The 15,644-nt window shown below is 32.0% G+C and overlaps 1 protein-coding gene across 2 annotated transcripts; it reads left to right on the top strand.

Annotated features, from left to right (window-relative positions):
• The first annotated feature begins 9,237 nt into the window (after positions 1-9,237).
• On the top strand, positions 9,238-15,590 carry PHO2 (phosphate 2). 2 transcript variants are annotated; one of them, XM_020349500.3, is made up of 9 exons: positions 9,238-10,190; positions 10,331-10,442; positions 10,547-12,003; positions 12,549-12,686; positions 13,046-13,480; positions 13,558-13,621; positions 13,830-13,969; positions 14,219-14,530; positions 15,082-15,590. In XM_020349500.3, exons 3-9 carry the CDS (start codon positions 10,558-10,560, stop codon positions 15,325-15,327), a joined length of 2,781 nt encoding a protein of 926 aa, XP_020205089.1. In that variant the 5' UTR covers positions 9,238-10,190; positions 10,331-10,442; positions 10,547-10,557; the 3' UTR covers positions 15,328-15,590. The 2 variants fall into 2 exon arrangements, with proteins under 2 accessions (XP_020205089.1, XP_029126963.1); XM_029271130.2 differs by having other exon boundaries at positions 9,239-10,190; positions 10,575-12,003.
• The last annotated feature ends 54 nt before the right edge of the window (positions 15,591-15,644 follow it).

Genomic DNA, 15,644 nt, shown 5'->3' on the forward strand with positions numbered 1-15,644 from the left:
GTTAAAAGCATGATAGTATATAATGCATTTTACCAATTTTGGGCAGCAAAAAATGTAAACTTCGACTTTCACATCCTGTGCTAGGAAAAGCAAAGGTTCTGGTTCTTGTGCAGAAAAAGGTCCCTGCCGTGAACTGTCGAGAGCAGCCTAGAGATGTGAGTTAGTAGAATCAAGTTGAATACGTAAAGCTAAAGCTTGGTTTACTATTTTAAACTAATCAATTTTAAAGTATGAAAGTTGGTTGGAAAAATATAAAGTTTGTACTTAGCAACATGTTTGCCTCAGAAATAGATATAATAAAAAATATGATGAGTTAAACCCTTTATCAAAGAGTTTTGGAGTAATTAAATAAATTTCTCAACATACACAATAAAATAAATTTAAGTAAAATGAAATGATATTGTTTGCACTCTTTAACTTTGAAAATCCTCTTATCTAACTTATTCATTAATATTTATAACTTTAATAGAATTTAACATTTTGCTTTAGAAAGTTTTAGTAATGGAATTTGTTAAAAAAAAAAATTCTATAAGCTAGTATCTAATCCAACTCTTTTGCGGGGTGGCAAAGAAGAAAGGCAACAGCACAATACAATCTATTTTATGAATGATAAATCTGTTGGGATAATACTCTTTCCCGAGGCTATAAATGAATTATAGTGGGTCTGGGGAAATCTCTTTCATTGATAGCCACCCTTTTATCAGAAAAAAAAAGAGAAAAGATTAGACATATCTATCAATTGTCATTGTCTACAGCAAGATATATCCGAACTTGGGACTATTACCCAACTTTGGATGAGACTTTTATTTAAGTGATTCTTTGGATAGAGACAATGACTATGGAATGAGGATTCAATTCAACCTATCCACTTGAGACAGCTAGTTCCCTCTACTAAAGTATTTAACTATTGCAGAGTTTTTTTGTTTTGTTTTTTTTTTTTTTTTTTAAATCATGTTATTGGTGCAAGTAATTATTAATTTTACCGATTAATTATTCTTCGTAAAAAAAAATTGATTAGCTTATATTTAATAAGTCTCTCCTCTTAACTACAATTTTTCTATCTATAATACTTGAAATAAAGAGCTTGTTAAAGGAAATAAGTTCATATTACTTGGAATAATAACTTGTTGATACTTAAAAGTAATGCTAAAGGAAATGAGCGTGTTATGTCTCGCCACCCAATGATTGACCTTGGACTTGATTAGTATGGGCCGTTTCAGACGTGGCCATTACACTATTCAGCCCTTTTCTTCCTCATCACTAGCTCAAGAATAGATATGTAGACCCCGCGGACCCATACAGTGTCTTAAGGGTTTCCCCTCATGAAAGACATGTAATGTTAAGCCCAGAATCATATTTAGTATATTCTCTGCATGGACCCCTCTCCCACTCAAACACAAACAAAGCACGGTCATCAATTTCAATGCTTTATAAATAAGCATGAACACAAAAGAAAAAAATGAGGACAATGTCCTAAATTTTCCAACAGTTTATTCTAGCAAAGTGTATGAATACTTTCGGTTTTAGTGTACTCAAATCATTGAGTTTATTTGAAACATATATTGTTTTTTCCCCCTAGTTTGAGAAGGATGTATAACTCTTTACTACTAAATTGGTATCTATATAAATAAAGTGATATATTCACTTATGACTTCATATCTTATGAAAGTATCGAACCTCAAACCTTGATTAAGAAACACAAATGCTGATTTATGTAAGTTAACTACTTTTAGTATTTTGAGGCATATCTTATAGCATTGTCACTAAATTAGAAAGTAATATATATACATATATATATATATATATATATATATATATATATATATAACATTTAAGCCAATTATTTTAATTATATAACAGTTCTTAATTAATGACATGGTAAAATTTTTTTTACTATACTGTTGGTATATTCCAATTAGTTCTAATACATTTATGTTATGAAATATTCATATATAATCTTTTACCAAGTAGGATAAACAAAAAAAGAAACACAGATTCACATTGATCTCTCATAATTTGAAAATTATTCTCATATGCTCTTTATCATAATATTTTCAACTGAATATTGAGAAAAACTATGATTGATGAAAATTCAAAGTAAATATAAATATATATATATATATCAATATAAATATAAAACTAGGAGAGGTCAACAAGAGCTTGATATAAATACAATAAAAATGTCAAAGTTATAGATTTTTCTTTAGTGGGTGGTTGCAAGGGTTAAAGAGAATAAGAAGTATCTCCTTCCATTGAACAAAGTGGTTACAGGTGGACTCACTTCAATCTCTTCAAAGGAGTTGGTAAATTTTAAAGCACTTCCACCGGCCGCCGCTTCCACTTTCGTTTTGATTAATAAATTATTTGTTGCAACAGCTACTCCACTTGTTGCCACTGTAATATATAAAATTATCAAACATTCTAAAAGTTTGCTGTTATCTGATTTACTGTCACAATTGGTTGTGGTTGCCATGAACTTGCTGTTACATGTGACCATTATTTTGTTCCACTGTGCACCATTCGCTGATATATCTTTCTCTTTTTGATTTGATGGAACATGGTGGATTTTGATTAGACTTGTATCATACAACCTTTTCCTAAATCTATATATTGAGCAAACAAGGGCCACTGTATCAGAAAGAAAAGAAAAAAAAAGGTTTTCATTTTAATAAACGAGTGAGACTGTGTGAGAGAGAAACATTCATAATTAAATAGTTATTTTCCCACCAATGAAAATACATCTAAATAAGTTAAATAGTGAAATTATAGATTTTTTTAGCACCTGGAATATTCTTTAACCCATAATCGATGACAGGTTCTTTTAATATATTTTAAGGACATAACTATTTATCAATAATAGTATTTGTTAGCGTGAATCTAGGTTTTCAAAGGGATATGTTATATGCTTCTTAATTTTCTCTCAATTGCCAACAATTAAGTTTTCATTCCAATGGTGCATGTTTTGCTCGTGTATTTACCGGTAAGTGGGTCTGGGTATACTGCTAGAGATATTTTATGATATTTATTTGATTAGATATTTATATCAAGAGAGAAGAATTATATTTTTTAAAAATTTTTTATAAGACTATTTTACATATAATTTCATAATAAGAGATATTGTTTGTACAAGTCCTTACAAATTTATTTTTGATTATCATTTAAAGAGTCTTTCAACTATCAAAGTATATGCATATTTTATAAATTGTAACAATTGGAATATATGTATATTTTATAAACTGTTATTTCTTTTCTTGTTTTATCGATATGAGATTTTTTATATATTCCAATAGACACATGCACATAATATGCTAGGAACATCCAGAAAAGTTAGAGGAGTAAAATTGTTATTCTTATCAAATTCAAGTGTCAAAAATTATAACTAAAGGTTCATACATTACTATGCTATTAGTGGTCATGAATACACTCTTGGACTTTTGATATTTCAAAATTTGATGGAAGAACTTGATAATTAGTCTTAATATTGTGGTTTAACCTAACTTAGTTTTATATAATTGACTTGTTAATTGATCTTAGGACAAAATTCAGGTGTAGTACTATAAATACTATAAGTATTATTTTTCAATTAGAGTTAGAATTTCATTTCAATAATATGTATTTACATTTAATGTAAATCTAAACAATAAACACTTAAAATATATTATACACTTAAGATGAAACTTTGACTTTAATAGGAGAACAACACCACAAATAGTTATAGTACTACACTTAAATTTTGTCCTTGGCCTTAATATTGTGATTTTAGTCCAACTCTTTTTTTTTCATGTTGAAAATTAAACACTTTGTATGTAAAAAGATTTTAGGACTTGACATTTAAGCGTAATCTAACTTGACTCAATATATAATAGATAATCTGATACCAAATTTCACCATAATCTCAACAACAATTGCTAGAACATATAAATTTTAGTATTATCTAAAAAAATTTGCATATTTAAGTCTAACTTAACTCTATAAAATCATTTTTTATATTATACTTTGGTGATTAGATTATTAAGGTATCAAGAACATATAGGATATGCTATTCTTGTCTTGTGAGAGGCATCTTAGTACTTCATGTCAATCTATTTTTTTTTATCATAGATCTTCTTCAATGCTCAATCATTAGAGTATATTCTTAATTAAAAGCCCCATTTAATTATTACACATAGACAATAAACAGCCAAGGTTGGTGCTAGCTTTTGCAGTAGTGACGCAGACCGTGCCTTTGTTCTCAACCTTAAATTTTCAGTGCTACACATGGTTTTGTTGGCCACTGCACTGACCAGCCTTAATTTCTTCTTGTTTACAACTTAGAAAGTGCTCACGAAATCGCATAGATTTTATTTTCACCGTACATGGTAATTTTTGGCAGCAAGAACATAAAGTTGGTAATTTGGTATTACGGAAGGATGACTCAAAATGGGTTTTAATATAATTAATTACTCTTATATTTTCCTCTATGACTAATGGAGGCACATGTGTTCCTCAAAAATCAGAGGGATTTGGTGAACAGGTCCAGGATAAGCATGATTTGAGAAGCACTTTTAGCTTTAGCTGATGTTTTCCTGCACAAGCATTAATATTGTCAATTTAAAACGTGCTCAAGCACTTTCGTGACCTTTGATTATGCATTTCAGACGTACAATATTGGGAACTAGAATAATTCCATATCCACCTTCATCGGTTAATATCGTTTTCCATGACTGTCATAATCAAACAAAATTGACACATAAACACCCATTTCAAAAATATATAATTATATGGTGCACAGGTGTCTCAAAACCTACCAATTAGGATCTTTCACCTTATTCTCTCAAGATTGATATCATGCTATGCAAATTATATTGCATGCACCCAAAACAACATGATACAGAATATGTGAATATTCGACCAGGTACCCCTCCCCCTGAGGGATTTCTTGTGTTACTTTCACCTGCACCATGCAAATAATTTAATGTGCAAGAGACAAGTTGAAAAAAATAAACAAAGAGCATTAGCAATGACAAATACTGTAGATCCTGGAGCATATATGAACCAAATTAGATCAGATGAAAGTTGCAATTAGTCATCCAATATTCTTCTGCCTAATGTGGCAGTGTCATGCTTGGATATAGTTTAGTCCTTACTGCCCCCAAAAATCTCGAGATGCCCCACCATAATTATATGAAAACTGGTCTAATTTCACACTTTTGAGTTATCATTTAGATTAATTAGAAGGAGAAAACTAAGATACAATTCTATAGATGTTTTAAGAATTGTAGTCAAACTAGGAGTTTTCCTTCGATAATTTTGTGTTGACCTTTAATGTAATAATTAAGTATATTTTGAGATAAAATTCTAATTCTGATTGAAAGAGGGTACCAAAAACAGTCTACAGAAGTTGATTCCTTGTCCTAACTAAAAAATCATAACCCTCTGCATGTACTAAAAATAAAATCTGATATCACACTATGCAGTATCTCTGTTTCCTTATGACGCTCATATTTTGGCGTTTGAAAGAAACTTGTGAATAGAAACTAGAACTTGGTTGAATCAAGCAGTTACTGATTTTTCTGCCTTGGCTGTATATCAAGAAAAATAAAGCAATATAAGGTGGGAATTGAACCTGAAAAGTTGAGCACAAACAAATAGGTTATGCTAGTAAAATCAGAAGTCCAAAACATACTTTTAAATGCTTGACTAATATAGAAGAAGAACCTTCATATCATTCCATAACTTGGTCACTAGCAATCATCAAAGGTCATTCTAATTTGGAATCAAATCTTAGGCATGCATATGCATATTGCATAACATAACAAAGTACGAAAAGCACTAACAATCTGGAATCCACTGAACAAAAAGAAAGAAAAGAGAAGGTTTAAAATTCCATTTAATTATAGGAAGAGGGAAAAGTTGTTAGGAGTTGGTCATTTTCAGTTAGTGGCCCGTTCTACTTTTCCAACTAGACAGTGCCTTAGTGCTTAAGTCACATTCTTTAAATATTGGCAACTACGAAAATAATGTTTTCTAGTTTTGTGGTTCAGCTACAGAACCAAAACTAATTGGCTTCTAATATCCTTTCTGTTTCTGTGAGGGACATTCTGTCTATTAATAGGAAGAGTAATTGGATCACTTACTTGTCTCTCCAAACATTCTCAAAAAATTGTCCCTTTGTCTTTTGGATCATGCTAATGCTACATTTACATGTAAAATGATTCCACTCAGTTTTGAAGCATCAAGGATATTCTTTGGTTTGGCAAGAAAAGTTACATATGTTGATAAGAATATGCAGGAGAATAAACTTGAGATATCCTTGCTTAATGGCTAGAAATTGCTGCATATAATCGGCAAATTTAATTAGTTAGTGCTTTTGCCACTAAAGCAAATAAAAGAATGATTAATGGCAGTATAATGACGATATATGTTCTTGGTTTTAAATACTTTTAATTACTTTTTGACAGGTGTTGTTAACATCGTTTGAACAAAAAGAAAATAATTGAAGTGATGAACACTACAGCTCCATTTTATGGAACACGTTTTGGTGATTCAGATAAACATTTGGTATTTATTTGGAAAGTGAAGTTCGACACTCCATTAATTGACACAGCAAGTTATTTGATGCTTAATTAAAAAAGAAAGTATATGCAGGAGGTGTTTCATTTTATTTGGATTTAATTATAACTCTTAAGTTTGTAAGGATTATTTTTAACTTATTATCTAATTCAATTTCTATTTATTATAATTATTTATGAATTAAATATTAATATTTTAAAATAAGTTTTTCAATAAATAAAAATAATTTTTTATTATAATGTAAATCATTTATCATAAATATAAAAATAATTTACATGTTTAAATATTTATTTTTACAAATTTTAAATATAATTTATATATTCGAACATAATATTTATATATATATAATTTTTTATAAATTTAAATTATATATAATAATACGTACTAAAATACTAATTTTGATTTATACACAAATATGTTATTTCAATTTGAGCTATTCTTTAATGACTTATCCAAATTTAAAAACCTCACTTTTATTCCTTGACAAATACCTGACATTACAAAATTCCTAGCTAACAATTTTACCCTAAAAAGCGCTAATAATAATAAAATAAAATAAAACCCGACACAAGCACGCGATCTTTGAAGTTTGAACCAAAATGGTTTGATATGACACACAGTAAATTGTAACTTGGTGGCATCAAATCTTTCATTAAGTCCATTAGATTTCAATAATTCATCTTGAAACACAGAATCGAGGGAGATTTCCCAAAATTATAGTCACTTTCATTGAAGCTTCAGACCAGTTTCAAAGTTTTGACTTGTGTCACTCTGTTATACAGCGAGGGCAAAAAGGTAATTAGACACTAACTGTCCCTTCTTAGTATTTTATGTCGGGTACTATATGGTATATTCTTTTTAGTTGGTTCAATAGTCTCCTTATTTATATGTTACAAAAAGTCTCCATATGTTACACTAATACAAGTTCAATCTTCACCAAAGCCTTATTAGCATTCTTAGAGAGAAAGAGTGTCAGTGTGTCACTCTGCAATGCTTCCTAAGCTTGGTAGTGATGTGGAGGATGGTGGAACTGGCCTTGGAACTAAGCCTATCTGAACAATACCCACCTCTTCTTCCTTCTTATAACAAGGTTCAAATTCTTAGCTAAGAAGAAGAAGAGTATAAGATAGCTTTTTGAAGCTGAAAGCTAATTTTGTGAAGTAGCATATACTTTCAGTTTGTTTTGTTCTTCTGGGTGGAGTTCCTTCATTTGGTGTTTATAGTCATGGAGGTTTCGTGGTTCTCTACCTTTTATAGCCTTTTATGGATCCAACCATCTCAAATGTGTGAATGGTACTTTCCCTTGCTCTGTTAATTTATTCCGTTTCTTTTAAGTTTTAACTCTTAGATTGGATTCATTTATTGTTTGTTCAGGTTAATGGATCAAAACTTTCATTTTGTAAACTCACTCTAATGCTAGATTTTGGTATTTGATTGTGCTGGATTCAATAAGACTGAGTTCTAAATAACATAATTACGTTAGATGCTATTTCATTTGAAGCCCTTGGTTCAATAAAATCTAAAGGAATGTTTTTGGGATTGTTCTTCCAACTAAAGCAATAAAGCTGTGATTAATTCGACAATATCAAATTATAGTTTATTTAGTGGTTTACACAATATCATTGTTTATGTATACCACTACTTTTTTTTTTGTCTTATTCAAAGACCAACTTGAGACGATGGGAATTGAATTTTTTGTTCTTTTTTTTTTTATGAAATTTGAGGTGACAAATATACTGATACACATGAGTTGTGTGCAATGAATTCCTCACGAAGTTGGGTTTTTTATAACCAACGAAATGGAACTTAGGGAATTGCTGAGTTTTAAGATAAGGTAGCAAAGTGAATTTATTCACCTAAAACAAGGTGGGACAAGTTGACCTATCAAAAAAGTGAGACAGGACAGGTTAGTCCAACAAAGGAAATAGTTTGAAAATGCAACCAATCTCACTTATCACTATATTAGTGAGTTGACTCATTTTAGTGAATTGGTGGGTTAATAATAGTGAGTTGACAAGTTAACTCACCTTCAATTCATCCAATTTTTTTTAAAAAATATCAATTGAAATATTTCAATATACATTATCACTTCAACCTATATTTTATTATTATTTGTAAAATTGAGTAGAGATGTTATATTTTTCATGAAAAAGGATAAAATAATATATATTTCTATTAAAAGAAGATATTATACATGAAAATGTATGAGTAAAAAACATGTGATTACAACAAAATACTTTTATTTCATATAAAATGAGAATAATTGCCTATAAAAAGAAGTTAAACTATAAAATAAAAATATTAATCTAATATAAATCCCCTAAAAATTTTATCTCTTAAAAACATTAGAAAAAAAAGTGGATTGGCAAGTTGATCCACCAAGTTGGCAGGTTGAACCCACCGTATTGTCGGGGTAAATTGAGTGGATTGGTAGATTTATTTGTTCAACTCAACCCACTAAAATTAGACAGATTGACTCATCGAATTCAACTCACATTTCATTCCTATTTTAAAACTTGGAAATTCCTTTAGATTCTATTTCTTTGATGTGCAACTAAACATATTCATTTATTGAAATTAGTTCTCTAGTTTAATTTTAATCCCAGTTTTTCTCTTGCCTCCTGAACTCTGATGCTATAGTATAAAGTAGCCAGCTTAGTTATCTGCAATCTCATTCTTTTGTTATTTTCATTTTCTTTTCGTATTGTAAAAGGTTAGAGGAAGAATTCACTAGTCATTTTGTTGCAGGTTCAAAAACAAGGATCTGGTAGCAGAAGCACTTTTGCCAATGGCAATTTTTTCCTGAATTTTCCCTTTTGCTTTGAATCAAGGAACAGATAATATTTCTGTTGAATGACTATACCATTCCTGATTGCAACTCTGAAAATTTTTGGTCCTAGATATTAGCCAATCTCCTTTGATACCAGATAGACCTGATAGAGTGTCAGGCAATAGGCATTATTGTGGAGGCAGATCTCCTTTGGCAGTGTAACCCTCAATCTTGGAGCAGGAACCTTTTTCTCTTTCTGGAACTTATCTATGTTTTCAGATTCAGCTATACCGGGCAAATCTCCTTTGGCAAAAGTTACTTAATTTCCTTTGGTTGGATTGCAAGTAGTAAAAGTATAGGAAAAACAATTTTTGCCTTCAGTGAAAATATTATCATTTAGAGGAAATTTCTCTAGGAAGTCCACCCTTTTTGTAGGGCAAATCTCCTTTGGCATCTTTTGATTATCTTGGTCTGCTTCCTTCAATAGCTACAAATTTTTCCTTCTTGTAAACCACCCAAAAATTAAAATAAAATAAAATAAATAAAAAAAGATAGAACCATCTGATAGTTGTAGCCAGTTAACATTTTGTTGTTGTAAACCTCTCCCAAGGGTTAATTCCACTTCAAGTTGGGCATATCTCCTTTGGCATTTTGGATTCCTTGATTGATTCTTATTATCCTATTGGTCAAAAACAGACCAAGATTGGGTCCTGTTATCCTGGGAAAAATCTCGTTTGGCATCAGATCTCCAGTTTCAGTGTTCAAGATAATCATTTGGAGTGTGACAAAAAGCAGTATCAATCAGAAATATTTTGCATTACCCACAATTATCCATTGAAATCAACATTAGCCTAATTTGCTTGAAAAGGTAAGGATCATCTTGAATCCCTATTTACTGTTAATGTTCATTTATGTATGTTAAAATTTTGTTTACAATTTTAAAATATCCATATTAAAAATTCTGAATAATGAAAATGAATTACTAATTTGTTTATTTTTCATGCACAGGTCTCATTCAGAGGGAAAAAACATCATAGGATTAAAATCTACGAATGACTTAACAGTTGAATCCTTTCTATTGAGTGCAGAATAATTCTGATTCCATCTATTTCAGAATCTGGTGAGAACTCCAGTACATGCACTAACAGCTGTTTTCTTCCCTATTTCTATGTAATCATTGTGTTTTTAATAGTTTAATTGAATTAGTATCAAATATTATGATAGGCATATAATTGATGGATCCTACCATCAGTGATTCAGACTGGGAGACTTCCAGTGACAGCAACAGCAGTGAAGATCAAGAGGAAATTGATTTTCTTTATGGTGGGAAAGCTCAGAGCATATTATCAAGTTTAGAGGAAAGCATTGGAAGGATTGACGATTTCCTTTCTTTTGAGAGAGCATTTGTCCAAGGAGATGTGGTCTGCTCCTTGTCAGATCCATCTGGACAAATGGGTAGGGTCACAGGTTTTGATATGTTTGTGGATTTGGAAAGTGTTAAAGGAAAAGTATTAAAAAATGTAAACTCTAAGAAACTTTTGAGGATTCGCTCCATCTTAGAAGGTGAATATGTAATTAAGGGCCCTTGGCTTGGTCGGGTTCAAAGGGTGGTGGACAAAGTGACTGTTTTGTATGACGATGGAACTAAATGTGATATCACTGCCTTGGAAAGAGAGAAGCTTTTACCACTGACTCGTAATATTCCTGAAGATTCACAGTATCCATATTATCCAGGGCAGAGAGTAAAGATTAAGTCCTCCAATTCTTCTAAATCAACTAGATGGCTATGTGACACTTGGAGAGACAATCATGATGAAGGAACTATTTGTGCTGTGGAAGTAGGTTTGGTGTATGTTAACTGGCTTGCGCCAGTTCTAGTGGGTTGCAATTTGAGTGCGAGTGCTCCCCAATGCTGGCAAGATTCTAAAAACTTGACTGTGTTATCTTGTTTTTCACATGAAAACTGGCAGCTTGGTGATTGGTGCATGCTCTCAGTTGAAGACCAAAAGGAACAGATTATTCAACAAGCACCTATAGTTGATCTTACCATGGAGCAGTGTGTGTCAATAGGATATAAGAGAAGTAACCTTAACTCTTACATTGGTGAGTTGTTTATAATTGGGAAGATAAAGACCAAAGTTGATGTTGTGTGGCAAAATGGTGAACATACTTTGGGATTGGATCCAGAGAATTTACTCCCAGTGAATGTTATAAACAATCATGAATTTTGGCCTCACCAGTTTGTGCTCGAAAGAGGTGCTTCTGATGATCCTCTTAAACCTAGCAGTCAAAGATGGGGTGTTGTCCAATGTGTGGATGCAAAGGAGCGTACCGTAAAGGTACAATGGGAAACTATTTCCATATCCAACCCAGATAATTTGACTGGAGATAATTTGGAGGAAACTGTGAGTGCCTATGAACTTGTAGAGCACCCAGATTACTCCTGCTTTTTTGGTGATATTATGTTTAAGGCGGCTCAAAAACAGCTTGGTCACCAAGCTGATAAACAAAAAGAAAAATCAGTGACTGACTTAAATGCAGAAGCAGTTCCTAAAGATGGGAATCAAATGGGTTATCAGGATGAGCTCCCTGATAATTATTTCATGTCCTGTGTTGGCAATGTTACTGGTTTCAAAGATGGTTATGTGGAGGTGACATGGGCAACTGGTTTCACAACCAAGGTAAGATATATAATTTACTGTATTCAATATTATGTAGTTTATGAGGCTGCTAGATTTTTTTGATGAGATGAGGCTGCTAGATGAATGTGATGCTGGAAAATTCATGAAATTTATGCTTCCCACGCCTCAAGATGTAGATGAACAGTTTAACAGATAATTGTTGGTCCAATTAACTTATTAATCCTCAACACATCTGTTACCTGAGAGTGGTATTTACAACTGTGTGGCTGTGTGTTTCGGAGCTTAAACCTTGGTTGATTACTAGATACTTGTTTATTTAGTTGACATTGGTTAAGGATGATTCTTTATTTTATTTTTTGAATTTAATAGATAATTCTGCCATTCATAGTCAAATTATGGATTGCAACAACTGAACTTGAACTACATATTGTATATTCAATGAACTTAGGTAACTAGGACTGTGCCAACATTGGCCAGTCAAGAAAATTTCTGGCAGAATGACATAAGAGGCATTTTTAGGCAATATTTTGTAGCTTTTTATCTACTGGAAGTAATATATGAATGGTTTCTGTTTTGCCCAACAGGTTGCACCATATGAAATTTTTCGGATTGATAAACATGAAGATTCAATTCTAAGTCCCACTCCTTATGAGACAAATATTGAAGAGTTAACTCAGGAGATAATTGAACACGGGAGTCTACCTTCTGACCAGAAAGGAAAGGTGATGGCCATATCTTCTTTTTTTTTTTTCCCGTGTTTTATCTTCGTGTCCATCCAAGTGTGTTATGTTAATGCATGTGCATTAGTAGAAATGGTTGAATGATTTATATAATTGGGACATTTGAGACAAAGAAGCCTCAGCTTGGAAGTTATAGTGAAAAGACAGGTAGTTAATATAGCAAGAATAAACAATAAAGAAACTTTTATATTCTTTTTTAGTTTTGTCAAAAAAATTTAATTTAGAAATTAAAGACATCAGTTACCATCCTATATTACATTTTTCAATAATTAATTGTTGACTAGGAACTTACCAATGCAACTGTCTAATTATAAACTGATATGTCACTTTTATATGATCAGGACTTCTTAAATGGTGATGGCAGTAGAGAGAATTGTGCAAAGAATCTTGCGGAATGTAGTTCCTTTTCCCTTCCTCGAGCTGCCTTTGAACTTTTCTCCACCATTAAAACAAGCATATTCCACACTCTTAGTGGAACTCTACTTTCAGGAGCAGTTTCCTCAGTACCTACATTTGAAAAAGAGAATGGATATGATTTAATAGATAAGAAAGATTTGCAGACTTGTGCCCTCTTTACTGAACAACATCCAGTGATCGAGTTGCAATCTCCTGAAGACAAAACTTCATATCCAGAAATTGTTATGATTCAGGAGAAGAAGGATTTTCCATTTTCTTTAGACAGCAACAGTTCAAACCAATTCAAGCAGTTTGATGTATTAGAAAATTGCCCTGACCACCATTTTTTTGACAAGGGAAAAGGGTTGTCAATGTCGCAGGTTAAAAATTGATCATCACTTAAAGTGACTTACTATTACTTTGATCTATTAGGCTAATTGTTTTCTTTCCTTTGCAGGTAAAAAGAAGTTGGGTGAAAAAGGTTCAACAAGAATGGAGCATCCTCGAGAAAAATCTTCCTGGTGCGTACTATATCTTATTTATTTTGAACCAAGTTCTTTTATAGACAGTGCAGTTTTTATTGTTACATAATGCTCCTTAATGTAATTTCATGTAAGCCATGTATTGATTACTTCATTTACTTATGAAAGGGGAAATCTGTAAAAGTACATTGTAAATATTGATAGCAATATCTGCAAATGCACTTACAATGTTCATTGACCAAAACAGAAACTATTTACGTTCGTGTGTTTGAAGAAAGAATAGATATCATGCGAGCAGTTATTGTTGGTGCATCTGGAACCCCTTATCATGATGGATTGTTTTTCTTTGATATATGCTTCCCTCCAGAGTACCCCAATGAACCACCTGTAAGCTTTTAAATATAGTTTGCAGTTCTTGTTAATTATTCTCATTTGTGATTTCATGCATCAGCACCCTTGTTTGCAAGGTCCTTCTCTTCATTGAACTGAGAAGTACAGTTTAAAATATGCATTTCTGTAGAAAATATTTTAGTCCATATTGTATCATCTCATGTTCAAAGATCTCAAACTCAATATTTATATCTGAAAAATCTCTCATGTTGCCATGACATAATGGTGTTTTGAAATCCCATGCAGATGGTGCACTACAATTCTGGAGGGCTCCGATTAAATCCTAATTTGTATGAGTCAGGAAAAATCTGTCTGAGTCTCCTAAACACTTGGACAGGTACAGGGACTGAAGTGTGGAACCCTGGAACCTCCACAATTCTTCAAGTCCTTCTCTCTCTACAGGCACTTGTCCTCAATGAGAAGCCTTATTTCAATGAGGCTGGATACGACCAACAAATTGGCAGAGCTGAGGGAGAGAAAAACTCAGTCAGTTACAATGAAAATGCTTTCCTTGTCACAACCAAATCCATGATGTATCTATTAAGAAAACCACCAAAGGTAAAATTACTATTTTGGATTTCCTTTATTGTTACTCTGTATTCAGAGATGGTATAGGAAGAATAGACAATAATTCTGAGTGGCATCTCTAATTAGTTATATGTTGACCATTAAGTAACAAGTAGTGTAAAAATGCCAAAAATGAGTTTCTTGGAAGTTGGAACACATACAAAAAGGCATGATACATTATTAGAGCATAAACTAGATATGATGCATATTTAAATAAATACATAATTTCTCACGAAGAGGTTCATTTTGATGAAAAATTTGGTGAATTGTTCAAAGATATGTTTCACTATAATGGAGAGGATCAGAACTAGCCGTTGTGTCCATGATTTCCAATTTTTCATACTTCCTGGCATGACCTCAAGTTTCCGTAGATTTCCCATTTTCACTATTAAATTTATTCTACTAGATTGTACTGAGGCTTCCAGGGTTTGGATCCTCTATGTAGCCATATTCCTAGACAAGGCGCAATAAAGGGGTCCATCTGAATCTTTTAAATGTAATTACATGAATGGAATTGAACCTGACAATGATGCCTAATGCAGCATTTTGAAGCACTGGTGGAAGAGCACTTCAGAAAACGCTCCCAACATATTCTTCTTACTTGTAAGGCTTATCTCGAAGGAGCTTCCATTGGATATGCTTTTGGTAGTGGAGAAACTGAACATGAAAATCAGAAGGGGACTTCAACAGGATTTAAAATTATGCTTTCTAAGCTCTTCCCCAGGCTTGTAGAGACATTTTCCGACAAGGGAATTGATTGCAGTCAGTTTGTTGATCTACAAAAATAACTTTTACTTACTGAGTTGTAAGTAACTGTCAAATTTCCCGACCAAGATATTCCAATCCTAAGTGTAATATTATGTTTACATGTATCAAATGTAATATCCATTTTAATCTTAGATTTTCTTTTTGTAGTTTTAAAGGTTTGTTACTCTTGTATTGATGATAAATAAATCAACAATACAGACTCCTTATTGTGGTATGTGTGTATGGATCACACCACGGCTTGTAGATGTAAAATATGAAATAAGAATTACTATTATTAGAATAATTAGACTTATATGTCTTTTCATCCATTTGATAATGAGGAACAAAAGTTCTATGA

Source organism: Cajanus cajan, chromosome 3 (genome assembly GCF_000230855.2).
Source record: "Cajanus cajan strain Asha chromosome 3, NIPB_CcT2T_4, whole genome shotgun sequence".
Taxonomy (NCBI): domain Eukaryota; kingdom Viridiplantae; phylum Streptophyta; class Magnoliopsida; order Fabales; family Fabaceae; genus Cajanus; species Cajanus cajan.